At 50.2% G+C, this 26,405-nt stretch overlaps 1 protein-coding gene across 5 annotated transcripts; it reads left to right on the forward strand.

Moving 5' to 3' along the window:
* Positions 1–713: 713 nt before the first annotated feature.
* Positions 714–11,466, forward strand: C26H1orf116 (chromosome 26 C1orf116 homolog). Of its 5 annotated transcripts, none has more exons than XM_069770620.1 (4): positions 714–940; positions 7,204–7,334; positions 8,667–8,844; positions 9,360–11,466. In XM_069770620.1, the coding sequence occupies exons 1-4, from the start codon at positions 811–813 to the stop codon at positions 10,574–10,576; spliced, it is 1,656 nt and encodes a 551-aa protein (XP_069626721.1). In that variant the 5' UTR covers positions 714–810; the 3' UTR covers positions 10,577–11,466. The 5 variants fall into 5 exon arrangements, with proteins under 5 accessions (XP_069626721.1, XP_069626723.1, XP_009926594.2 ...); XM_069770622.1 differs by lacking the exon at positions 714–940 and adding an exon at positions 3,133–3,722; XM_009928292.2 differs by lacking the exon at positions 714–940 and adding an exon at positions 3,735–4,203.
* The last annotated feature ends 14,939 nt before the right edge of the window (positions 11,467–26,405 follow it).

Raw genomic sequence — 26,405 nt, forward strand, 5'->3', positions numbered from 1 at the left:
TCACATGTACACAATGTGGTCTTTGAGCTGTTTCCATCTGCTTTCCCCTCTGTCTCATTCCCTTTTTACCTTGACTCTAAGAGACAATGATGGTGAGAGAGGGATGTGGCCTCGCAACCTGTTCAGGATGAAGCTTCTTCACTTTCAACTTGTTCAACAGTAACTTTTTTTTTAATAGTACAATATTTCCTCTGTGTAATTAGAGTCAGGTATCAAGTGGAACAACTGTAAAGAGAGTTTTACATACCTCCAGAATCTTTTATGCATTTAAATATATAAATCATTAAGTAGACAGACTTTAGGAAGAGTGGGGTTCAATAGGACACGTATCTACTTCATGGATGCAAATGCCTGAAAGACGGGTCTCGGAAGTAAATCAGTAATATTCTGAAGTTTCTGAAGGACAAACTTAATTCCTTAGTTTTGGATAAATTTACATAAAAAGAGCAATTGCTGGGGAGAGGACTGAGAAAAGGAACGTCTTGTTACATGGTGTGGAATCAGTATCTTAAATCTGCAGCTTTTTGCGTGCACAGTCACAGCAGAGGCCACTTGTGACAGTTTGGGAACAGTCCCCTGTACCCATCCCGCTCCTTCTAGAGACCTGTTCTAGAATATAGCAGTGCTACAAGAGCAACAATGCCCCACACAGGAACACAGCGTTCATGTTCATGAACATTTTTGACCTAAGCAGTATTACTCATTTGCCCTGCTCAGCTTTTGAGGAAGCAGGAGGAAGGGACAGGCACAAATGAAGACAATGCAGAATTTCTCCTGCTGACTGCCTTAAACACAGAAAACCACGTATCGATGGAGTTTTTGAGAAATCAGACTGACGCACAACTGCTGAAGCATCTGTGTTCGGCAGATTTCACGGCTCACAGCCCAGGCAGCACCCAAGGGCGGCTCTGGCTCCTGCCCCGCGCGAACCCACCCGTGGGTAAGGCCTGCAAACCTCTCCCTGGCAGGGAAACTCTTTAATAAGAGGAGCAAAAAATTTTCAGCTTGCTATTTTGAAAATTACAGCTCTTTATCATACAAATTAAATGTCTGCATGCATTTTAAATCAAGCTATGCATCCGGTTGTAAAACTGCCATCAGATTTTGCTCTGCTCAGGACTGGGCAGAATAAAATTACTTCAGATAGGTTGAAATCAATATTGCTTTTTCACTCCTCTGAGTCTGAGCACCAGAATGCTGTCTGTAACAAAAGAATGCAATAGGGCAGTTAACAAAACTAGGTTGTCCAAGATTGCAGTGTCCTTGTCTATTATTTTTAATTAAAGCCTTGGGGAAAGTGTTGGTAACTGTGTAATACCTTGAGAGCTGACTCCTTATTTCTGATGTAGAGTTAATGCTAACCAAGCTATGGAAACAGATCACCTCAGTTCTCTACCTCTTTTCTGTAAAATAGGGTTCCTTGCTCAGTTCACAGCCATATTAAGATTTAATTATTTCTCTAAACTGCTGTGTAATACTAGGTATTAACTACCTAGTATTTTTCATAACTGATTTGTCAGCATACATACTGTACATACAATTTGGTCCAAGGAAAGTGTCCAACAGTCCTACAGAGTCAGATAAACATCGTTATGTTAACAGGTATCTTACGGTGACGCCGTATGGATGCATTTCCTTCAGGGCCAGGACTGAATCATTTGTGTTCTTTTGTTTATGAACAGGGTGAGGCACAACGGGTCTGTTAACATGCCAGAGTCCTTCCACTGCATTGTATAGTTTTGTCTGCATCATTTGACTACTTGTACGTACTTCATGCCATATATATGAAATCACGCTTTATTTTCAGTTCTAGCTATTTATATTCGTTGGAGGAAGAGGAATGTGGAAAAAGAACAGGTTCTTTCTGGGCATCTGATTCAGAGAAGCTCAAGACTTCTCTTAATGGATCATGACATTTTCCTGACCTACACAGAGCCCTGCAGGCAGCAAGCTCTACCTGTTTTATTGCACAGATTTAAGTTCTGGTGCTGTCAGCAGAGCGCTCTCAGGAGACACTTGCCCTGCCTGGAGTGGTTGCTCATTCCCACGGTGTTTCCAAGTTCAATAAGAAAATAGCTCTGGGTTTGATTTACTCCCTCTCTTAAAGCAGGCTCGGAACTAAGCGCAACTTGACAAAACCAGCGCGCATCTGACTCTTTAAATTACTGCACCGGCCAGCATGACACCAGTTAACGCTTCCAGAAGTGCTTGCACTGAGTCCTGCACGCAGCGCTGCAATCACCGGCTGTTGCAATGCTCAGGCAGCAGCTGGGGCTGCTGCTCTGAATGTGCTGCGTTCGCATCTCTTACCTCTGCTGCAGGCCAGTGTGGGAGTGTGGAGCTGGCTGGGGCTCCCAGGAGCTGCTGGTCTGTTGATTTGCTCTTCAAGGCACATGGTGCCTTTCGTAACAGCGTGCAGCTGAGGCTCGACAGCACTTTTGGGAACCTCTGTGCTTCCTGGCTCATCTGCTTTCTTTTCATCCTACCATGGCTTTAAATAACTTGGGTTTCTACTTCTCTGTTCTGTGTAGCAAGGAACACACATTGCAACACAACCTTTTTCTGAAAAAAAAAAAAAAAAAAAAAAATTGAAGCATGAAAACTTGAATGAATCTGGTGGCTGTATCAGTTCTGGAAGTTTGCTGCAGGGTTTCTGCTTGGATATTTATAGTTACTCAGTGAGGAGCACCTTGCAGAGCAGATCCAAGTCTATGCTGGGGCGGGGGAGCAATGGCCTAAGCATTGTTTATCAGAGAGAAAAGCTGTAATTTTAATAGGAGAGCCCAAAGTCGGGGTAATAATGAGTCACTGCAGTTCTTTCAGCTGCTTCTGCAGCACTGTCTGGGCAGACCGGGTGCTGGGGGTCGGTGTCACCCAGTGCTGCACAGGGTGCTGCAGACGGAGTAACTGGGCTCTTCTTTACCTTCCCCGGGAGAGAGGCAGCAGAGGCAGTACCCTCGTCCTCGGAGAGGGGCTGCTGCTGAAGGAAATGCCCCGGCAGCAGTTTCTGAGGTGGGGTTGGTGTGAGTGAGGATTGGGGCTGAGGTGAAGAGGAGCGCAATGGGTGTCTCGGGGGCTTTAGCTTTACCCAGGCTCTAGGACTTGACTTCAAGCTGCCTGGCACAAGAGTTTCCAGCGCTAGAGAGACAGGGAATGAACCTGCAGAGGGGCTCAACGCCTGCAGGGAACGATGCCAGGAGGGGCGAAGAGGAGCTGCAGCTGGGCAGGACGTGCAGAACAAGCCCCAGAGCTGTGCCCGACCTGGGCACCCTCTCCTCTAGCACACAAGTAAAGCTTAGGGGTGAAGCTTCCCTTCTAAAATGGCTTTCTACCCACCTTTACAAGAATCTCCTTACAGCAGCAGGCGGCAAACTTTTGACGTCTGGGAAAGATTTGGCGATATGCAAGTATATACCTGTTCTAGCAACAATCTGTGTTTTTAGAGCCGAGAAGGAACCGGGTCCTACCCTGAGCTGAGGGACCTCATGCACAAAACCACCTAAGAGAATAAACCTGTTGTGGGGTAATGCCTTCAGCACCACACGGCGCAAACGCCCAGCAAAGGACTTAATTACCACGTACAAAGGCGCTTTGGTCAGGGCTGCGCGTTGGGCTCCTCCGAATGTCAGCGAGCAGCTATGCGGCAGAACAGGATGTCGGATTAAGGAGTCTCCAGCGAAACCCGGGCTGAGGACATCGGAGGACACCAGCCAAGCTGGGAAGTGAGTGAGCTGGGTGGTACCGAGCAGAGCTGCCCGCAGCCTCCCGGGCACCCGTGCTGCCGCCCGCCTCTGCAGCTGCGCCTCTGCCTGCGCTGCCTGCGCCGCGCTGGCTCGGAGCAAAGCTGCTCTGGCAGGGCTGGCAGAGAGCACGGCACGCAGGGGCCTGGCCGATTTGGGTCAGGACATGAAGGCGGTTTAGGGGCTCGGTCATGCTGGCACCCCAGCCCGGAGCAGTGGGAAAAACTGCTTTGCATGGGTGCAAGATGAATTTCTCTCGCCCCGGTGCAGGAGGCTGCAGGTGAGGGGCCGGGGGCTCACCCAACGAGCACGTAGCTGCCGAGCACCCGCGCAGCCGTATCTCCGCTGGGGAGGTGAGTTAATGTGTAACCCGGCTGTTTGGTTAGCCCAGAAAAGCAAAGAAGTCCTGGGATAGGCACGTCCGGGACAAGGATTTGCGCAGCGTGGAACGCCAGACGTCCTGGTAAAAGAAGAAGAAAAATTAATTATCTATATTCCTTCTTGTCCTTTGCTTTCTGACCTTTTCCTACTGAATGGGCTGCGGGCGAGGGGCTGAGCGGGTGGGACACGGGTACCTGCAGGGTTACGGACGTGCTTTGCTTTGGAAGGGTAAATCGTGGTGGAGCTGTCACAGGAGGTGGCACCAGTGAAGATGGACGAGGTGGTTTGAAGGTGGTGGCGGGAGGAAAGCTGGGGAGACTGGCAGCTGCTGGCCGAGAGGCTGGGAGAACTGGTGCTCAGGACAGCAAACAGCTCGGGCAACTGCTGCGTGCACTTGATTTACTTGTTTAAATAGGAGGAACTATAGGTCTGCCGCCATCGTCTCCTTTCACCCTGAGGTGGGATCTGTCCTGCTGTGCCACTGCAGAGCAGGAGCAGCTGGGACGGTACCTGCGAACTGTGTTTTGCTTTTTTTTGCGTTTTGCTTTGGTTTGCGTTTTGAGCTAGCCAGGATGAAGCCCTTTGCCAGCAGCTGTAAGGCTGCTCTGCCTTAGACAGCAAAAAATACCGAGGTTCTTTGACATTGCTGGAGAGCTGTGATAGAGTGCTTGTAGTAGGACTGGGCTTAAAAGAAAGTAGCCTCTTCATATAAAGCAATTAGCATTAATTGCTACCCAGCACCTCTTTGATGTTTGAGGGCTCAGCAAGCTTTGTAAAGGACAGTTATGGCAGCTGTCACAAAAGCTGCGCGAACTGGCCTTTTATTTTAGATAAAGAATAGTTTCTTCTAAAAGCATTTTTAGTGGGGGAAGATATATAGCATTGAAAAACAGCTTTTCGAGTACCATGTCTTTTTAGTCATATTTTTAGTTTGTGGCTGAACTGCCATGTCATTCAGCAAAAGGAAGGAACCGTAAAATCCTTCTGAATCATAAACCCCGGGATTTTTCAACACTGATTTCTGTCCCTTTCAGAGTCAGATGAATGTGTTAGAGCCATAATCACATCAGAGAACTAGTGGGCAGGAAAATGAACTTCTTGTTTCTGTGTAGATCCTCTCCAGCATCCAACGAGCTCCGAGCTGAACTTTGCCTCCCTGCGAGCTGAGGCTCGGCGGGTGCCAAAGCCTTGGCAGCTGCTTTATGTTTCCGCAAACGCTGTTTGAATGAGAACAAATTACTTCTTCCAGTGGGCTCACGATGGTGGGCATCCTCGTGGAGAAATTAGCTCTGTCGAGACCCGTCATTAGAGCTGGGCTACGCTGCTGCTCTCCCACCCAGGGAACTGCCTTGCACAGCGGACACTGGCTCCGACCGGCTGCTCCAGCTGCAGGCATCAAGTTTGAGCAAGACTTTCGCTTCTCCAGAAGTGTTTTGCTGTCTCGAATTTGTGCGGCAGGGCGGAAGGCAGTGAGGAGCATTGCAGCAATCTCGATCAAGCAGGCGGTAGTCTCTTGCTGCTTGGAAGCGGATTTGTATTTCACATTGCAAATATGTGGGTGCACAGTAAAACTCTGCGGCTTGCAGAAGCCTAAAAACCCCCAAAGTTGGACAGCGTCTCTGCTTCCCAACAGCTAAAAGGTCTGGCTACAAAGTTATCCAAATTCAAAGAATCAAGAGTATTGCTGTTTCAAAACCACTTCTTACTCAAATGTAATTTAAGCAAAGCCGAGACCAAAATATTAAACTCCTCCTGCGTGGAAGGATTGGATCTGTCAGGGCGTGGGTGTTGAAATCTGATTTTTGCGGCATATTCCAATTACAAAGGAATTCTTTCAGGGTCTAACACTCTGAACAAGCAGCCAGTTCTGCTCACTTATCGCTAGATCTAATTCCCTGATCCTGCTACAATAAAAAAAAAAAAGCAGCAGTGTGTTCCTGTGTGCCATGGCCAGGTTACAGCACAAAGAGCTCCTCTGTCTTCCGACGAGCCAATCCTCTTGCGTGGGTCCGTCTGTGTTGGAGGGGGTGTTTGTTTTGCTGCTCTCATTCGTCTCCGCAGCCCAGTTCTCTCCGGAAGAAGGGGCGGTACGTGCAAAGAAAATACATAATTGCTGGTGTCGGTAAATTTTGGAAGGCTAATGCTTTACATCCATAAGTAATTATGCCTTTTGTCGGCTGCTCAGCCTCTCCCCGCGGGCAGCAGAGCTCTCCCGGCCACGCACCCTGCGAGCATAACTGGCCCCTCCACCGCCCGGACCCTGCCCCGGGAAGGTCTCGCTGTCGGGAACGCCGACGGCAGGTTGTTTGTCAGCCAGCCGCTACCATGTTCCTGCCCCGCCGGTGCTGGGGGTACCCAGAAGAGCAGCAGGGGTGCATTGCCACAAGCAGAGGGGGGCATTGGGGTACCGCTTGCAACCCCCCCGGGGTGGCTGGAGACACGGCACATCGCCGCAGCGCGGGCGCTGCCCTGGGCAAGCTCTGCCAGGCGTGTGCCCAAACACACCCAGGTGTGCCCCAAAGGTACAGGGACACCTCCCCACAGCCACGACACCTCCGTGGCCCCCAAGAAAGGTCTTTGCCAAGGGGAAGCTCCCGGCCGACCAAGGCTGTGACTCAACAGCAGCATTTCGGGTCAGCGCGTTTGGAAGTTTGAGAGCGCTTTGGCTGTGCAGCTGGCAGCGGCGGGGGGGGAAGAGGTCCCACGAGAGGCAGAGCTGGGACGGGATCGCTGCTGCCAAGCTCTGAGGCTGAGCTGGGCTTACAGCCTCTCCTTCACTCAGGAACCACCTTATCCACACCTCCGAGATGATTAGCTAACCACCAACATGAGATGGCCAGGGATGGGCGGTCCAGAGCTTACCATATTTCCAATTCTTGTGGGGCAAACCTCAGTTCCAAGGATCCTTTAAAAAAGCCCAGCTGCCCCTTCTCCTGGAGGGAGCAGCCTAAGATGGAGCACGTTTGCATCCATCCGGCAGCTTTCACAGCCCGCCCGTCCTCCCTCCGGCTGAGCCAGTGTGTTTTCATCACCCCGCGGGGGGGATCTGACAGCTTAATGCCTCCTCTTTCTTCCACTTCAGCCGGGATATTGCCCCTCGCACCGGACGCCGCGGCAGCCTTTGATATGCCTAAGAAGGAGCTGGGGATGGCTGGCTGCAACTCCGGCAGCTGCGACAGCATGGTCAGCACGGCCTCCAACCACTCGCAGCATGTAAGTAACCCTGTTGTACCCAGCCCGGGCTCAATTCACCCCTCTCGATAGCTGAGGAAGGATTTCGGTCAGATCTCTGCTCGAAACCACTCTGCATTGGTGCTTTGGAAGCACCTGGGGGCCCTTAAACAGCACCGTGCACCAAATTAATTCCTGCCCCAAAGCGCTGCCAGACTTTCCATCCTGCCACATGTGTGCCAGCCATCAGGAGCCTTCGCTCCTGCAAGATTTCCTCCGGGAAATGATACTGAGAGCCCAGCGGCTCCTGCGTTGCCCGAAGATGCGGAGGCAGGTAGTGCAGGCACTGGGCAGGAGGAACCTGGTGAGTTCCCCACTGAGGGATTAGACCAGTTGGATAACTGGGTCAGACTGGCTCCAACAAGGATGACTTCACCTGGAAGAGATAGTGAGCTGTACTCCTCCCGGCCGACAAGAGATTAATGTCCTAGTTAAGGCAGATGAGTTTGGACCATGGGTGTAGATGTGTAATTTTTCACTATCTGTCCATTAAAGCTTGTTTGTCTCCAAACACTGATTCCAAGATTGATGGACTAATTACATCCTGTCTGACTTGGAGCGTAATTGATATGTACAAGTGCAACGCTCAATCCTGAACAGGTTTTCCATTTGATGTACTGCAAACCAGAACCAAACCCTCCGAAATTTATTAGGGATGGAAAAACTGGTTGCAATATTGCATGGTACAAGATTTGGATAGGTGTCATCCTGCAAAACAACTCCTCCTGGGACAATATCTCCTGCATGCTTGTTGATCTGATACACACTCCATCCTTTCCTGCACTTCATTTTTTTCATGATACATTGCTTGTATCACCTTGTAACTTGGCAATTCCAAAGCAATCATATCTCATGATACTTGAAATACAAACAGAAGTTAAACAGCATCTTGCCATACGCCTTTCAAAGCTGGGATATGAGTAAGAGAACAAGGAGAGGGGCCACCAACCGCAGATAAGCCTTCAGTATTTACAATGTTTAGGCAAGCTTCTAAGATTCAGCATTGCTGAGCACCCATGTTACCCATCTGCTCATATTTCAAAGTAAACTAAAGAACTAAAGGTAGAAGCCAAGTTTCCAAGTTAAGAATAACCCATCTTCTGATGCTCATAGTAGGGTAATAAAAAAATGGCCTTAAGTATATAAGGGGGTTTTTTTGAGGAAGTTGTCTAGTTTTCTGTAGCTGTAAGTACCAATTTTTGAATAGCCACTGGCCAAGTCTCCTGGCCAGGAGCTGTCACAAGTCTCCTCTTAACTGCCAGGGCTGTGAGTAATAATATACCTCCTACATGTACTGTTTTTTTCTTTTTTCAGAGTGATAACAGTTATGACTACTTATCTGTGGAAGAGAAAGAGTGTTTGATGTTCTTAGAAGAAACTATTGGCTCACTGGATGCAGAAGCAGACAGCGGGGTCTCTACCGATGAGACTGACTACGTGGAGCCCTCCAAGTTGCCCAGGACATGGTCTAAGAGAGACTCCGTTCCCCGGGGTAAGCTGGAAACCTGTGCTCCAACCCAGTTTGCAAAGGGACTTTCTGGCTGGGGTGCGTTCCCTTGCAGGCAGGGAAGGAGCATTGCCCCAGTTTCATGCACGTGGTAAGCTAAAGCCAGCTTGTTTTCATCACTCCGCGGTGAGTGGTGGCTGTAGGCAGCGAGATAGGTAGGGCGCCAGCTGCATTTTCCCAGTTCTCACATGCAGGAGCTGCTAGCAGCTATTGAGCACGGTCAGCAGAACTGCAGGGCAGAGCATCTTTGCTCATGCTCCGACCAGGCTTACACAGATGAAAAAGGCTCCTCGTTCACCATGTGCTTTGTCAAATCCAAACTATCTGACTTTCTTAGCAGTGACAACGTATTAGCTGGAGTCAGGGTAAACTCTCTGGGTGCAGTACTCTGCCACAGCTGCACTGGCTTAGCAGACGTGAAGAAGTGTGGCTTGCAAATGGGAAGGTATCCTGTGACTGTGTGCAGAACGGTGCGTGACTTCATCTCTCCCTCTACCTAGATTTGGAGAACGGGGCTCCCCCTCCGAGCGCAGGTCAGCAGCGTGCAGCTGAACAGAAGAGTGGTAAGAGCATCTCTGCCTTCTCAAGCTCGGCTCCAGCAGCAGTTCCAAGCTCAGGCTATTACAGTCTTCCAAGGAGCATCACGGTAGCAAATGGAGCTTCTGACAGCAAAGCGACTGTCGGCAGAGCGGAGGACCCAGTGCCAGTAGATAAATCTTCACAGGACATGGCCAAGGAGGACAGGCTTGACCAAGCCAACACAAGAAGCCACATGAAGTCCCTGGGATCTTTGATTATCCAACCTTCAGATCCCTTCCAGGATAACCTGGTGAGCCACGAGTGGTCACGTAACAATCACTCAGATGCCAAGAGGGAAACAGCCAAGGAGACCAAGACTTGGACTCCATGGGGCCAGCCAGAGAAATCCACATTAGAAGAGGCCCCTCAGGACCCCGATGCCAAGCGTGGGCCTCCAACTGCCCCCAAACCGCGAAAACTGCCACCAAATATTATCCTGAAAACCAGCAAAAACAGCCCAGTGCCACTCACCACGGAGCCCAGCCAGAAGGTAAAAGCACTGCCTCTGTCCTCAGCTGGCTCTCAGCCCGGCTCTGCCAACGACGCTGCTGCCGAAAAGGTGAATTCAGGGCACCTTGACCCCAAGGAGAGGGAGAAAGCCCGGCGGGAGGCACTGGAGAAGCTTGGACTGTCACAGGACAGGAGGGACCCCAGCACTCATCTTCAACCTACCATGCATTCCCAACCAAGGGAGATGCCGTTCCCCGTCCCTGGAGAGCCCAAGGCACAAAGTGAGGCAGTGGAGACGTCGGTGCCGGGTATCCGGCAGATGACCTTCAAATCCAACACCCTGGAGCGCTCCGGCGTGGGGCTGAGCAGCTACATGGCCAGCACCAAGGAGCAGAGCGTCAAGACCAGCAGCTCCTTGGGCAAGATGTCCTTCATCGAGCGTCTCGCCCCGAGCTTCCTCCGGAGCAGCCGCCCCCGGCCGGTATCCCTCGGGGCAGGGAAGGACTTTGCTGGTCTGAAGGAGCCCGGGCAGGTGGAGCAGGAGAAGAGCAGCAAGCGGCGATCCCACCCGCTGCAGAGCTTCCCCAGGCCATCCCGCTCCTGCATCAGCGTGAAGATTTCCCCCAAGGGTGCGACCGACGAGAACCGGCGAGAGGCACTGAAGAAGCTCGGTCTGCTGAAGGAATAGCTCTGTGGGCAGTGGGGCTGCTGGAAAAGGGGCTTTTCACCCCAGATCTAGGCCTTCACTGCCTGTCCTTGGGCACCACAACCATAAGCATCTTCTGCTGTGATCTCCTCCCCCAGCATCTTGGGAGGGGTATCACGAGAGATATTTGGAGCTTTACACCAAATAAAGTAACACCACGTGTACATAATATTTTGTACATAGCAAGTGTATATGAGCTATTTATATAAAGCATCACTGAGCATGTGGATGGGGCATATTCTCCTACAAGGTCTTTAATGCATTTGGGGATTCATCGAAACAGGGAAGCCATGGAATTGGGGGTTTGGCTTATTTTAAAAGGGGTTGCCCATGGATAAAGCCTCTCTGGGAAGAACTGCAGGACTCTGCTGCTCCTTTAGGATTTTATGGATTTTTGTTAACTTTATCAAAGCCTCTGAGGGCTGAGCACTCACCTGCTCCATACAAGTGCCTCCCAAAAGCCACCACTGCTACATACAAAACTGTCAGACTGGTGCAGGCTCAGCAACACTCCCCCGTGCACGAGTGCTCCTCGTACAGCGCCTGCAGGCGAGCGGCTGGATGGCTGCACAGACGTCCCGCTGCCTCCTCTCGCACCCAGCCCTGACAACCTGGACGTAGCACTTAGAAGACGCACGAACATCCGCGTTCATCGTGAAGTGACAGTTAAGATGCAACAGACCGCGTGCTGGTGGCATAACCAGAAGTGCTGCCCAAAATGAGAGATGCAAGTCTGAGACAACGCCATTGCATTCCCTTGCAAACTCTCCTCACGTCTTTCAGACCCAGCTGATGCTGTCGATGTTTATGCTGTGCACCTTTTATAACAAAGGTGGTTTATTTCTGTAATAAACTTGTATATGATCAGAAAATGACTGTGTAATACAGATTGATGTTGCAGTCAGAGTTCTGGTAAAGCTAAATAATGCATGTTAACCTTCAGTATGTCTTGACTGGAGCAGCATGGGTGACCCAGACAGCAGCTGGGCGTTGCAAATGATGAGGTCTGAACCAAAGACTCGGTTGGGCCTCCTGCAACCCAGGACCCATGCGAGATGGGATTTTGTGTAAGTGCTTCCAGTACAATAAGCAGATGCAAAGTCTGCCATGGCACTGCCAGGCTGGGACAGGTGACATGGGACCTGCCGTTGCTCCAGCTGATCCCTTCCAACCCACATCATCTCCTGGGGCTGTGGGGACATCTCCCACAGCAGCTGTGTGAGTTGAAAAGATGGACTAACAGCTCAGCTTGAAAGCAACATTTTATTTCCTTCACCAAAAAAAAATCTTTCATGCAATCCTGGCTTTCAGTGTTGAACATCTAGAGAGAGTCTCTGCTAATAAAGCAAGCACCTTTGTTCCTAACAGGCAATTTAATTTCAAAACTAATATAGGCTTTCTTCAGAGAGAGGGGCTGACCCTTGGAGACAATTGCACTGAACAATTTACTGATGTTAATTAACTGCTTGCTGCATTAATATAAGTTGCACTCAATCGTTTTCATCACTGACCTTGCAATACAATTAGCTTTTTCAGTGTTGTGAATACTAAACAGGCTCATACTGACAAAACCCAGAGCCAGGCTTCTAATTCTTCTCCAAACAGGCATCAGCATGGAAAGGAGAGGGCACCCTTCTGCAAAAGCTGCATCATTTCACAAACCCCCACATAATAAAAGGTGTGCACAAGTGGAGGGAATAGTACTGACCCACATAAAGAATCCAAGGAATGCAAGAAAATGATGTCTGATTAGCTACACTTCATGAAAACAGGGAAATGCTTGTTTGTAGTTAAGCAATTAACTAAATCAGTTTGGGGCTGGCCAGCAGTAACGCAAACCTGTATATCAGGGAGGAAACTAGGAGAAGCTGCATGGGCTGAAGTCTGACCAAAAACCCAGCAGGTTGCTCAGCAAACTGTGTGTTGCACCTACATTGGCTCCAAAAGGGAGAAGGAGCCTGGAGGGTTATTAACTCCCCCAGGCTGAGCCCAGTGCCTCATTTCAAGCCTGGAGCTGGGTCAGCAGTGGCCGGGCAGGACTGGCAAGCTGCCGCATGGCTGCAGACCGTGGGTGATAACCGCAGCCCAGAGCCCCTTGGCCAGGCAATGGGGACGGCTCTAACCCCAGCACGGCTGCGGAGGCAGCTCTGCCATGTGCCTGGGGCATCACCAGCAGTTTAAGGGGTTTGTGGTGGGGGTTAGGCAGGATTAAGGCTGTTTGCCCTGAGAGCTGAGCAGGGCACAGACACTGCCCTACGCACAGTGTTCTGGGTGCGAGCCTGTCCCAATACGCGTGGGTCATAATAAACACGGCCAGAGCTGAGGGGCCCCTGTGCAACCTGGTCCACGTGGCCTTGGGAAGGTGCCTCTGGGCTAACGCATGGCCAGAGAACAAGGGTGCTCACAAACTGGGTGCTCACAGCCTCGCCGTCCTGTTCCCCTCTTCCCCAGCTGCCTGCTTGTGCCTGGGGCAAGGGCCACCCTTGGCTGAAGCAGAAGGCAGAAAGAGCAGCTTGGTTTTAAGAAGCCACCCCCAGGTGCTGCAAAAAGCTCCGCAGAGCTGAGAGGTGGCCACGCTCCCCTGCGAGAGCAGGATCCGTCCCTCAGCAGCAGGGCTCGACTCTGGGTGGCACCAAGCAGAGTCATGTGTCTGCTCTTGCGTAAAGTCCCAGCCCAGGAGCCACACGGCCCGTGGGGATAAACACCTTCGTTTCTAATGGCTGCAGATGTATTCAGCCTGTAAAATGCCGTATTTTGCTTGCAGGATTAAACAGCAACGCCTGCTTTTGGAACGGGGCTCGCCTACGGTGAGTGAGTCAACCCAGAGCGCCGAGCAGCAGCAGAAGCACTTCACCTCGTGGAAAGGCACAGATCAGGAGTTCATTCCCAGAGGAATGACCCTGATCTCCTGTGACTCTTGTTTCAATTTATTCTCTTTTGTTTCCATTTCATACCAACCAGGCCACATGCACAACTCCTGTTAATGAACATCACTGCAAGCCATCATGGCTTAATAAGCAATCTTTGGAAGTGAGATTTCTGCTAGGAAGTCTAACCAAAACTTAGCTTTCCCGCTTGACATGTACGTTACCCTGTAGTACTCCTGGTTTTGACTAAAGCCAAGGATTGGAAGAGAATCCTTTGTTTCCAAAACAACCTGTTCTTAAGAGAAGTTAAGGTTCTGTTTCAGGCCAGAAGTGTTTTGAGAGAGAGAGACCTTAATGCTCTCCTCCTTTCCCATTAGATAAACAAGGTGAGATTACCTTTGAGACTGCAATAGTCATGTACCTACATTATGCAAGTGATGTGCAGTAAAACAGCACATTAAGTAGCGTAATGCTAGAATCAGCAATGGGTAGAAAGGAGTGGTCAGAAGAGAGGAGCATGTGGATGAAAATGCACCATTAAACCATGCAAGAGCTGGCTTCAGACGGCTGACCCCTTCACTCAGCTTTATCTTGCATCTTCCTCTCCCCTTTCATTTATACTGTGCTCTCACTGCCTTTAAACTCAATCATTTGCACTTGAAAGTCTACAGCCTGAGGAGTGCAGCGCTGGGTGGGAACCTCTCCTGCTGCCTGTCTGCACATCAGGCCAGTTGAAGCCTGCCAGTTCACAGAGGCAGCACCGGGTATTCCCCCTTTTTATTTGCAGGAGGAGCCGGGAAGCAGCATCAGTCGCAGCAGCTCTGCATTTACAGTCACACAGATAATCGCTCCCCAACCCTGGCCCGCTGGTCCTTCTCCCTCCATACCAGGCAGCAAGGACCACAGGGAGAAAAGCTCCCCTGCTCCAATGTAACCCATAATCCGTAGACTCAAAGGAAGAGTTTTACCTTTGCTCTAGCCCAGTCCACATCAGTGGAACATCCAGCAACGACCTGCTCCTCAGCCAAGTGCCCGTGGGATCCCCACCATCACCTGATGTAAGAACAGCCAAAACAGCCCCAATTCGCAGACTGGCAGAAGTCTGAAGGGGGTGATGAGCCTCTCTTTTGTAAGGGGAAAAGTTGGTGGGCACTCAGCCGAGCTGCCGGCTGCCTCAGCTGTGCTCCTCCAGCCTGCCAGCGCTGACACAGCCGATGCAAGGAGCTGCGGTGATGGCTGGTCCTCTCACAGAGGGCCAAGGGAAAGGCTGCTCCTGCCTATTAACACCTATCAATAGCATTTGGGGAGGCCTGGGACATGGGTGGGAGAAAAGCAAGAACAGAAACAAAATCTACCTCTGGGTCCAACCAAGCTCCAGCTGAGTTCCCGGGCTCTTGTCTGGGTACCTCTGAAAGCAGACTCTGCACTACTTAATTCTGGGCATAATTTACTTGATTTGTGCCTGGAAGGCAAAATCACAGCAGACCCTAGCCAAAAAAACAGCCATGAAGAGAGATCATAATATTTCAGAAGTAACCTGAAGAGTTGGTAAATGTACCCTCAAGCACCTTAATGCAGATTATACAAACTGTGTTTACGTGGTGCAATGATGTTAGAAAAGACCCAAAGAAAACACTCAGCTTTGCATTTTGCATGGAGTATTCATCTACTTCTTAACTATCAGTCCCATACTGCCTCAGACATATCATTTCCATGTCTACATGAGCCTGTCAAGACCTACTATCCCAATCAAAAGCATTCTTGTGCACATCTTTCATTACAAAGACCAAATTCAGGAGAAGTGGTTTGTTAAATTCTGGCAGTATCAAAGAACGTCAGCTGTACTGGGGCCACAGTCTCCAGGAGAAATTGGTCATCTTAATAATAGACTTTGTCACTGCACAGCAGCTCCGGGTGTCAGCAGGGAACCTTGGGGCTGTGTCCCGCAGGAGGTCAGGAGGTGGGTTGGTTACTGCTGGCCTGACATGTCTCCAGCTGGAGAACATCAAACCTGGGCTGTGAGACCCAGGGTCCTGCTGGACTCGCTCCAGCTCTGCGGGAGGGGACTGTAGATGTCCGAGGGTTTTCAACCACGTCCCAGAGGGGTTTGGGCAATAACCAGTAGCTGAGGCTCTGCCCTTTTTCCCTGCTCACATGCACATGGAGAGAAAGACCCTCTCCAACTCCAACTACTCCCATATGAAGGAGGGATAAATTACCCCTACTTCAAGGAGTGTTGCATCTCTCTTGCTTCATAAAGTCACCCGGATAATCCCCATGCTTTGCCTGAGCCACCTGTTTCTCTTCCATTCATTGCTTTGTGTTGGTGTTTACAGTAATGCATGGCAAACAGAGGAGGCGTGGGGAGCATTCCTGTGCCGGTGCAATGGCACTTCGTAGTCGTGTTGCCCCAGCCAACACAAATGACCACACAAGGAGGGAGGCAATGGGACTCAGACCCTGGGTCTGCGCGGGACCTCGGGATGGGGACTCATCCAGCCGCGTGCTGTTTAATACAACAGGCTACTGCTTCAGCTGAACTTCTGCGCGATGCCATAATCCCTGTAGGCATGCTGAAAACCTGCGAGCCTCTTGGGGGTTATGATGAACTAAGGCTTTGTGGAGTCAGGCATGGTAGAAGTGCTGCTGGGCTTCAGCTCATGTCACCCTGTGCCAGGTCCCTGCGCCCCAAGGCCAGGCACCGTGCTGAGCCCAGGCTGCTCATCGGCCCCGAGCATCACGGGGGCATCTCTCCAGTTACACCGACCAACCAAGGCAAGCCCTGGTCGTTTACGGTTATTCATAATGAAAAAACAGTGTGACAGACTCTTGAGCGCTGGAGCAACATTCCCTGAAAATTGGTGTCCTCCTAACTCCCCTCAGCCAAGGGTTACCTGATGTACAGAGCTGTCCCGTCACGTTAAAATGTGACTGTGCAGTGGGTGTCCTCAGGTGAATCTGAGTTCTGCTCAGGTCAACACCAGGAGCAGCCTGGGTGACGCCTGTCCATGCCCAGGGCAACCTAGTGCAGGATTTGACACAATATAGTCTGCATTTCTCTCCATTACCTTTTTTCCTATTCTTTGTTTCTAATGGAATTTTAAAAGAAAAAAGGCATCCCTACTCCCAAACCTTGTCACTGCCGCTCCCATGTGAGCGGTGCTTAGCACTGGAGAACTAATGACCTGCAGATACAGAAAAGCCAGAGAGCAAAGACAAGTTCCACCAAACGCATTCAAGCCTTTTACTGCTGAGTCCTTCTGTGTTCAAACGACCAGGGTTTTCCTGCTATAGGGTTTGTTTTTCTTTACTTGCCAGCAATGCAAATTTACCTGATATCTTAAAACCAAACTAGATCTAATGTTCCTCCTTCCTGCTCTTAAAACCTGTGCTCTGGTTCTGCCACTGCAACCACCAGTTCAGCCTCCATGAGCTGCTGGACTGCCCTTGGCAGGGCAGGGGTGTGAGCTCCTGCTTCCCGGACATCTCAGCTGTTCTTTGTTTCCAAATACCCTTTAAGTCCAGTAAGAGACAGAAAGGGTCACTGTTGTTCCTTGCACAGGGGTTTATGCGCAGTGATAACATATCTGGCTTGTTCCAAGAACGCTGCCCTAGCTGGAGTTAATGATTAAACTCCTGCAGGCACTGCAGCGCAAGCAGGGGTTGTTACGATTTATTAATAACAACTCTGACTGCAGATAAGCTGTGCTGAGATGCTGACAGCAACCTCAACAACTGCGTATTGGCAAAATATGTGGAGCCAGAGCCCCGGTGCGATGCCTGGTGCTGCCCACCGTGCCGCTCACTTGGGCTGGTCGCAGGGAAGAGATTCACTGGCCAGCATGTGTTCATTATAGGAAGGAAGAGAAATTTGCTTAACAAGCATAGCCCAGAAGAACAAATTCTGTAATTTGTCTGCATGTTAACTCTCCTTTAGCAGTAGGAGAAGGTGCGAGGCAGCCGGACTCCCACAGGAGAGTTTCTTTCCATGGGCTGCTGTCACTGTTTCCCTGCCGGAGCCATCCTCCTCCCCGCTAGCTGCCTACTGCTCCCAGCTGCTCTGTAAACGATGCTGAGAAAATGGCCCTTGTTGCTTCCAGTGCTGCTGCCCCTGCTGATTTATTTGATTTTTTTTTTGTTTAAAGGCAATGGGGTCCCCAGATGTCCCTGCTCCAAAAGCCGGGGTCGGCTTGGGACACCTGGGGACCTTGTGCAGAGACCAAGATGAGCGTTCCCACCCCGGATGGGCGAGGAAGCAGTGCACGGCGGTGCCGCGGGTAAGGTTACTTGTTACTACCCCTTAGAATCATCTCTGTCAAAGGCAATCTGCCTCCACCCAAAATATCTTGCCACCTCATTGCTCTTCAGAGCAACTCGGGATGTAGTACCTGGCCCGACTGGCTCCTCTCGGGAGAGCTCGTTTGACGGCAATCCCGCTGCGCCTGTCGCCGCCTTTGATCTCTCCCTGCTGAGGCAGGAGGTCCCCTCCTAAAACATGGCGCTGCGTGGCGTGGGCTGCCTGTTTCTCCCGATTCTCCAGTGATTCTGCTCCTTCCTATCTGCTCAGGGGCTGTGGCCCTCGCTGGGGGATGTAGCAATCCCAAGCCACATTGGTCACCTTTCGTAAGGAGCCTGGGGGATGCCAGAACCTGGCAGCTCACTGCCTGGGGGCAGCAGGTTTTGTGCACCTGTGTGATGTCCTCCTGCCTGGCTGGGCTTCCCTGGCGTGCTTCCCTCCCTTCCAGATGTGTTCGTTATTTTCCCCTTTTCTGGCAGCTGCTGGGTTGTCCCCCTTTCGATAACGTGAAGGAAACGCGGAGCTAGAGCCAGGTCCCACCCTGTACCCAGAGAGTTCTGGAATCAGCATCCAAATAAAAAAACCAACATAACTTGCTAGAATAGCCATTTTCCAGCTGTGGCCTGGGGAGTGCTGGGTGTCTCCCTGCTAACGGAGCTACAAGAAAACTAGCAGAAGGTAGCTCAGCCTGCTGCTTGCATGCTCGGGGCTACAGGGCAGAGGGTCCAGCCTGCTCCAGGGGCAAACTCTGCAGCCCTGAAAAGGAGAACAGCCTCGTTACTCGGCGTTGAAACCTAGATGTGAAGAGCCGCGATCGCAGACCGAGCTGGGAAATGAGCCCGCTGACGTTTTTTGGGTTTTTTTTTTTTGCAGAGCTGAGCTGGGGCTGAGCAGAGGACCCTTGGCTGTTCCCAAACCCGGCTGTCCCCACGCAAGCCCCTCGCCCTTCCTCTCACACCCTCCTCTTCGTAGGTCCTTCATGGGAACAGCAGATGGGTGTCAAACACCCGGGGACGGGCAGCGGGTGACTGGCCACGACACCGACACGGGGTGGCACTGCGTGCCTGGGGGAGCACAGCCCGGCATGGTCACAGCTCCTCACCCCGGGGGCTGGGGGTCCCTTTGCAGTGGGGACACTGTGGCTGGGGCGGGGGGAAACGCTGCGAGGGGTGCTGCTGGGGGGTGTGGGGGGTGTTTCCACCCCTGGAGCCTGTAGATGCAAGGGGGTTTGCTGCTGGCAACACCAACGAGGTGGTCTCCCTTGGGGCGCGGCGGGGTCAAACACCCCCCCTTATTCCCAAGGTAAATAATAAATAATGCACAGGGATGGTCCTTCTCCTGCGTGGCCGTATCCAGGTCAGACCCGCACCCAGGGGCCGAGACTGGTGGGGATGGGGACAAGGCACAGCTGCCCACGCTTACCCACTGGAGACGACTTCACCTTTCCCAGTACTAAGGTCATAAAAATAGTTTAGGAAAAGAGAAGAGGAAGCAGGATATGTGGTAATTAACATAATACCACAGTTAAAATGAATTATTAACATTGCTGTGGAGGTAGAGAGGCTTTGCCTTGTAGGAAGTAATAAAACAATTATGAGAACAACCTTTGAGCACATGGAACACTTGCCAAACCTGGGGCACTAATTTGCCCCCAAACCCTTTGAAATGTCTCCAGAGCCGAGGTCTCCCCAGGGTGGCTGCAGGTCCCCGCACCACCCCACTGCGGGTGTCAGCTTTACCCCATGGCGGCACGCGGGGTCCTGCAGTGATGCTGCTACTGGGCTTCACCGGTTGTCACCCAGGAGAGGACAACTGGGGTGACTGGGCTGTCGGAGACCCCTCTTGCCCCAGGGCAAGGACAAGGACCACCAGCTCAGCTCTGGTCCTCAGCTCACCCTCGCAAACCCCCCTCTGCCTCGCAGGAGCGGCATCAGCTCTGCTTCTCCTTTGAACGCAAATCTGCAGAGGTACGTCCGAGTGCCGAAGGAAGGAGCTGCACACCCCAAACCATCAGCTTCTCCTTCAGCATCGCTCGGCGGGGTCTCACCGGAGAGGGGGTTTGTCAGGGGTTTCAGACTGAACGTTTCAACCACATTTGCAGCACGGAGAAATGACGCTGAGTAGTTTTATGGGTTTCCCACTATCGGTTTTATGTATCACATTTTATTGCTAATACAAGGGCAATCTTATTGCTTTGCTACTGATGTGGTAATAAATGTCCTTAGACAGATTAATTCTGCTGAAGCCTAATTAATATTAGGAAGTTTATTGCACAGGTTTCATACAAAACAGCAACAATTACCTCAATATAAGTGATCATATTGTGATAAAGAAAGCAAAACTGTTTTACAGAGATTTATCTTCATCCAGGGAGGTTCCAAAGTTCTTCAATGATTGACTTACACTAAACACAACCTGTCTTCAAAGCATGCCTGCGCACAAGGAAGGGACGAGCAGGACCTTTGGGCCCCCCCAGTGCACCACCAGGTCAGAACAAAGTCGTTTCTGTCAACTCTCCAGTGAGCACCCTGAACCACACACCTCTTCTCACATGGCGAGTGTTATTCTGCAAACCCTGGAGATATGCAGAGTGTTAGGACAAGCCCAGGGCATTCTCAGAAGTGCCACACGTAGATTTTTTTCAATCAATCATTTTTATTTGAAGAAAAGCGAGACCAAAGTCCCTTGCAATAACACAACCGTTACTATGCCTACATAGTTTTGAAATAACTATCACCATGTCTACACTTCTCAAGATTATTTGGTCAGTGCAAAAGAGGAATTGTGTGTGTGCATGAAAAAACTGCCCTTAGTTACATCTTCAGATGCTGTGAGGCAACGAGCACGGCCATTATCCCAGAACAAACCGTAATTGCTCATGATGAACATGCCTGGGTTTTGGTCGTACCTGTGCAGAGCTCTGGGTTTGGTGATGGATGATGGTGCCTTTCCTGTGGCAACGCAACCCGCCAGCTGACAAACTTTAAGTATGCAATGGTTAAAATGCTGCAAGATTAAATTTAGAGAGAAATTAATCACCACAAAATGACAACTTATTGAGCGCGTTTAAAGATACTTTCAGGTAAACCCCCTGCGCCTTAATGATACACCGACTTGATCTCTCAGCTTTGATCTGTTTAGCTGCTTGGCGACTCAGCTCAACCAGGCCATGCTGCGATGATCTGATACAATCACGCTAATGGGAGAAAATGATAACTGAAACTGCCTTCCTGGGAATTACAGCAGGAATGCCTGCAAGTGTTTATCACTGTGGAGCTGGGCTGGTTTGTTCTTCTCGGGTAACACCCGAGCTGCGGCGGACCACCAGTGCCCTGAGCTTCCCAGTACCAGTTCCTGTCCGCTTCCAGACCTTGCAGGGGGACTGTCACACCGGAGGAGAAAATTGCAGTGAGAGTCACAAGATGACTCTGCAGGACGAAGCCCCACAAGCAGGGACTGGCAGTGCAAGAAAACAAACAAGCCAACCCTTGGGCAGGAGCCTGAACATTCATTTTATAGAACTGCGAAGGGTTACTGGGGCTTTGCTGGTTATGAAGGCGATGTCCTTGTGGAAGAGGCACCTGAGCATGCTCTGCAGTGCAAAGCAGGTATTACAGCGAAAAACAAGACCAGGCTAAAAAAATGTATTTGTTGGCTAAGCAGCACTTGTACCACCGTGGCATTATCACTTGCTTCGTTCTCATTGCAGGGATCGTTTTACAACAGACTTTGAAGCAGAAACCATCTTTTTGTCCTGTATTTCATAAAGTGTATGGGATCAAAAGACAAGCATGAGCTACATAAAGCATTCAGGTTCATTCAAGCCACAGAATTTTGAGGAAACATGCACAAAGTTCTTGCTTTATGTGAAGTTCTGCCTGGAAGTGGTTCGCAGCAACTAGAATTTACTACTATTCTTTAGAAACAGTTGTTTTGTGTTAAAAGTTTGCAAGTTGCCTATAGAGCAGGGGAACTCCTCTCAAACTCTTGCAATTTCTACTCCTGGCCTCTTCGCTTCCCCCCCCCCCTTCCATGACGTATGTCACCCACATCATTAGGTGGCTAAAAATGACCATTTTTGGGTTCCATAGGCAGTATGTTGGCGGCACCTTTGCTATTCCTGTAAGTATTTTGACCATCTCCAATTTGGTCAGCAATGCACATCTAGACTTAAGGAACTTTTTAGTGCATCTGTTTCTAAACTCTGGACATCAATATACAAAAGAAAAAGAATTAAACATCAAGAGCCAAGCAAGGACTAACTGAACTGCAAGCTGCAAAGAACGCTTTATTAAACTAAATACAAACTGGAGGCAGAGCAGGAGAAAATTTCCAGCAACAGAAGCATCACAATTTAAGGTAGGTAATCCTCAATGTGCCCTTAAAATACTATTGTTTGGGTTGCAGTGCTATTGTACAGCAATTATATGAGTTACTTTGATGGATTTCATCTACGATATGTAACAGATCAGAAATTTAAAATGATTATTTCTATAGCAATAAATGTAGTATAACTTATTTATGGTGATTTTTTTTTAAAGGTAGTGTGCTTTTTTTTTTTTTCCTTTTTAAAGTTATAAATTAGATTACTGGCTTTTTTGCCAAGAACACATACAAAAATTATGTGAACAAGGTGAGGTCTTACGCAAGCCCACACAGAGTTATGTAGCAGCAGCTAGTTTACTTTGGACCGTGGCAGAAGAATGGTTTAATGAGACAGGTGCTGAAAATTGATCATATAAACATTTTCACAATACAAAACTGAAATGAAAACAGGAAAAAAAACGCAACCATACATGGTTTACTTCTTAGTAAGGCCTGCGTTTCTGGAATTTATAATTCTAGCTCTTTCTTTTCACTTTCTGCCTTTTTTTTTTAAATGCCTATTTGCTGGTTAAAAAAACCTCAATGCAAAAGACCTCCTCGCCTAAAGCTTAAGATTAAATGAGATTAAAATTAGCTGACAGCTCTGTCCTGCAGATAGGAAACCAAGTTCACTCTCCTACATCCGTGCTCACTCTCTATGGGCATTTTCATACAGACCCCATGGAGAGCTCAGGTAAAGCAGCTCAGTAACCCAACAACGCTGCAAGAGCAGACACGCAGTGAGAAAGACCTAGCTGAACGTGCTTTATTTTAGCTTCCATCTAACCCATAAATCATTTGCAATGTGGGCCAGCTACCTGCTCACAGACCTTCCTGCACATCAGCCACCATCTCTTGCCGGCAAATCGCTCATTGTCCAACGCAGCAGATGCTGTGAATGCCCCAGGAACGGCAGTTTTATTGCTGCAGGCTGGATGAGTGTGGCTAGGGCTCAGCTGAAGTTACCCAAGATAATTGGACTAGTTTTTCTCCTGGAAAAAGTAAGATCTCCTTGTTAGCAGCTTGAAAGGCCTTCGCGGTGGTCAGGGCAGGCACAGTTCACGTTCTGCAAGGCTCTTTGCTAACGTGCTGCTCGTTGTTGCAGGGGAGGAAAAGGAATGAATTAAGGGGGTTGTGAAGTAGTTGTAATTGATCTTAAAAGACAGCAGCTGGGTGATTGTGTAAGCGTGGCACCCACCACCTAACGAGGCAAGGACCTTGTAGGCACTTCCCATCTCTTTTGTTAATGGATTGATGCTGGGGAGAATTTAGCATGTTAATGCCAGCCCAGAATACATCTCCTTAGGAAAAAAGCCTCATTCAGATGTTAACCTGAACATCAGGATCACATCAGCTCGGCCAGCACATGGTGAAATTTTGGGCTCCAGCTGGCACACTGGCAACTGGTTTATTACTTTCAGCATGGCAGCACTTCTCCCCATGCCCCTAGCCCAAAAATGTGGAAAAGAGGGAGTGCGCTGGCTGAGCTGTAGTGGTGTGGATCAGAAAAGATTAAATGAGCATAGGGATAACATTTTTCCTGATTTCTGGATGTAAATAAGGACTTCCAGCTCTTCCAGGGCACTCTTGTTAGCTCCTCCTTGCTTCAAGTCCTCCAGATTGGTGGGCATTATGCCATTGAATAAAAATCACCGTTTTTCAAGTCACCTGTCCAGTCTCTGTCCAGCTGCAAGGAGGAAACTACCAAGGCTCTGCTGAAGCCACTGCCCAGCATCAAGCTACACAGAGCTGGGGTGACTCGAACGTCGTCTTTGCTGTCTGCTGAGGACACAGAAAGCTGGTTTGCACAGGCAGATGTGGTCAGCCAGCTGTGCACAGATACACACACATCTCCGCAGCAGAGCTGCCTCCACTGCTTTGTACATGGGGGAAAAATTGGAGGGGAACCTGCCTGAAGAGGATGCTGTGCCAGCTGCACCACCGCAGTGCTTCAGCCCGTGCTGGAAAGGGAAGAGAGCACTTCTGCCGTCCCGTCCCACCCCTCCTATCAGCAGAAGGGGAGAGCTGGACCGGAGCTGAGTTTGCAAGCTGGGACTTCACAGCTGGGGGAGATGCCTATCGTCCCCAACACAGGGCGTGCAAGGCACAGCAAGCGAGCGGTGCGAGGGCTGAGCCCATCTCCTGCTCCTCTGCAGCACGAAGGGATGGAGGGTGGGCGAGCAGCGGGTTCCCATGGGCATCCAGCCCAGGATGCTGCCGCCAGCAGTAGCTGGTAGGACTCAGCTGGGCACCATGGCGGGTGGGAATAAGGCTCAGTATGGCACCAAGCCTCTGTCGTTTCCTTGCTCATATTTCCTGAATGCTTTGAAGTGATTTCTGATGCACAAACAAGCATGAAATCAACCACGTGATTTGCGCCTAACGAGGTTTTAACTGCAGTGAGGGTCAGGCAAATCTCAAACAAAGAATATCAGTAAAGACTTTTTAGGATAAAACACTGCAGTAATCAACAGTCACTTTTTAACTCAAACAAGGAAGTAATTCCTATCTGAAATAGAGACACCCAACCACTGTTTCTGTTCAGATCTGAAAATGGATAACAACAATCTGTATAAAGATAAATTTCTGGGAAGAAAAATTAAAAAAGGAAGAAAGATAATTGGGGCGTGGCAGGAGATGCTTAAGTATGTTGGCATTCCCAAGATCTGCAGCATTTCCTATTGTTTCTTGAGCTGAAAAAAAAAAAAAAAAAGAAAAGAAAACAGGGCTTGATGCCACAGGTCTGCAGATGGCTGGCTGGGTAGGACCAAGTGCCATGTCTCAGGGCTGCTGCTGGCTGCCCGGTGCCGGGTTTGGCAACCGCCAAAGCAATCCCTGAATGCCTCTGTACATGCAGGCACTTGTGCAGGTCGCAGCCCAGCCCAGCAGACCACAGCAGTGCCGGCGGGGGCTGCTGCATGGTCACCGCGGTGTCCCGGCTCAGCCGCAGCACCGCAACAGGTCCCTCACCAGCCCAAGAGAGCCCCGGCTGTCGGCTGCCACTGACCTGCTGTTACCAGCAATGCCTTTAGTAACCATCCCACCCACACGACGGAGGATTTAATGCAGGAGTGCGAGAGCTGCAGAGCGCTATGAGCGCCTTTTTTCTTTTTAAAATTCCCTTTTCTTTGGGCTAGGCCATGGCACGGGCTGGGAGCCAGCAGGGACACAGGTGCTCTGCTCTGAACGGGGTGGTTTACCTTGGGAAATCCCAGCCACAACCTCTCTCTTCTGTTTGATAACACAGACATCAGCAAAATCCCATACCCAACGTGAGGTTTTTGAAGCTTGCCGAGCAAACGTTTGTGAAGGCTGGACATGGCGGTTCTCTTTCTCTTAGCAGCTTTGCTGCAAGGTGAGTCACTAAGAAACCAGTCTGCAGCCTCTTACACTGATGGGAACAGGCAAAGCAGGAACTGGGGACACGGCCACGTCCCTGGCTAAATCCCCACTTGGACACTAGTCACGTCCACCTGCAAAACGAAAACTGGTCAAACCTCCCTGCCCACTAGAAGTCTGCAGAGAGCTAGCAAAGGCATGGCGAGAGCTGGGAAGGAGAATCCCAGCTCTCCAATTTCTCGGCACTGCAGAGAGCCGCTTGTGCCTGTGCAATGCACCTGAGGGAGAAGAAAGTTGCCAGATCAGGCAGAGTTTGCAAATGCCAAAGGTTATTCTTAAATGTTTGCCGTTAACTGCTGCCCTTGACATTTAACTCCAGGCAGGACTGTCGGGGCTGATGGGGGTTTGGGGCATCAAGGGCTTCCCCATCTGTGCCGTGACACAGGGCAGTGGCTCTGTGCCACCAGTTATCCTCAAGTGGACAATATGGCATTCAAGGAAGGTAACACACCACATCCAAAATAAACTCTGAACTTTCTGAGCCAGATGTCCCACTGGTGCCACTCATAATCACGACCCGACTGGAAGGAGCTATGCTGGTTTTTGCCAGGCGAGGAGCTGGTTATGTCTGAGTAACCAACAACTTCTGTTTCTTTCTTTCCCCAAAAGAGCCAGTTTCAAGCACCTTGTACGGATCCAGGTTTTTGGCAGGTGAGATTGGAGGATCGGTCACCCATCAGTGCTTCTACTCTATCATACCAGCCAACAAATATGACCGAAAATACTGGTGCAGAATAGCAGGAAACGGAGTTTGCTACACCATCATTTCTACAACCGGCTACATCTCAAAAGCCCACGCGGGGCGAGTGTCTCTCGAGGACATCCCCCAGAAAGGCACCTTCACGGTGACAATGACAGAGCTGAAGAAGAGCGACACGGGGAC

Source organism: Haliaeetus albicilla, chromosome 26 (assembly GCF_947461875.1).
Source record: "Haliaeetus albicilla chromosome 26, bHalAlb1.1, whole genome shotgun sequence".
NCBI lineage: Eukaryota > Metazoa > Chordata > Aves > Accipitriformes > Accipitridae > Haliaeetus > Haliaeetus albicilla.

Coding starts and splice junctions, on each gene's coding strand:
- C26H1orf116 (XM_069770620.1), top strand. CDS start 811: ATGGAGTTTTTGAGAAATCAGACTGACGCACAACTGCTGAAGCATCTG. Junction 941..7,203: donor CCGCGCGAACCCACCCGTGG/GTAAGGCCTGCA, acceptor CTTCCACTTCAG/CCGGGATATTGCCCCTCGCA. Junction 7,335..8,666: donor CCTCCAACCACTCGCAGCAT/GTAAGTAACCCT, acceptor TTCTTTTTTCAG/AGTGATAACAGTTATGACTA.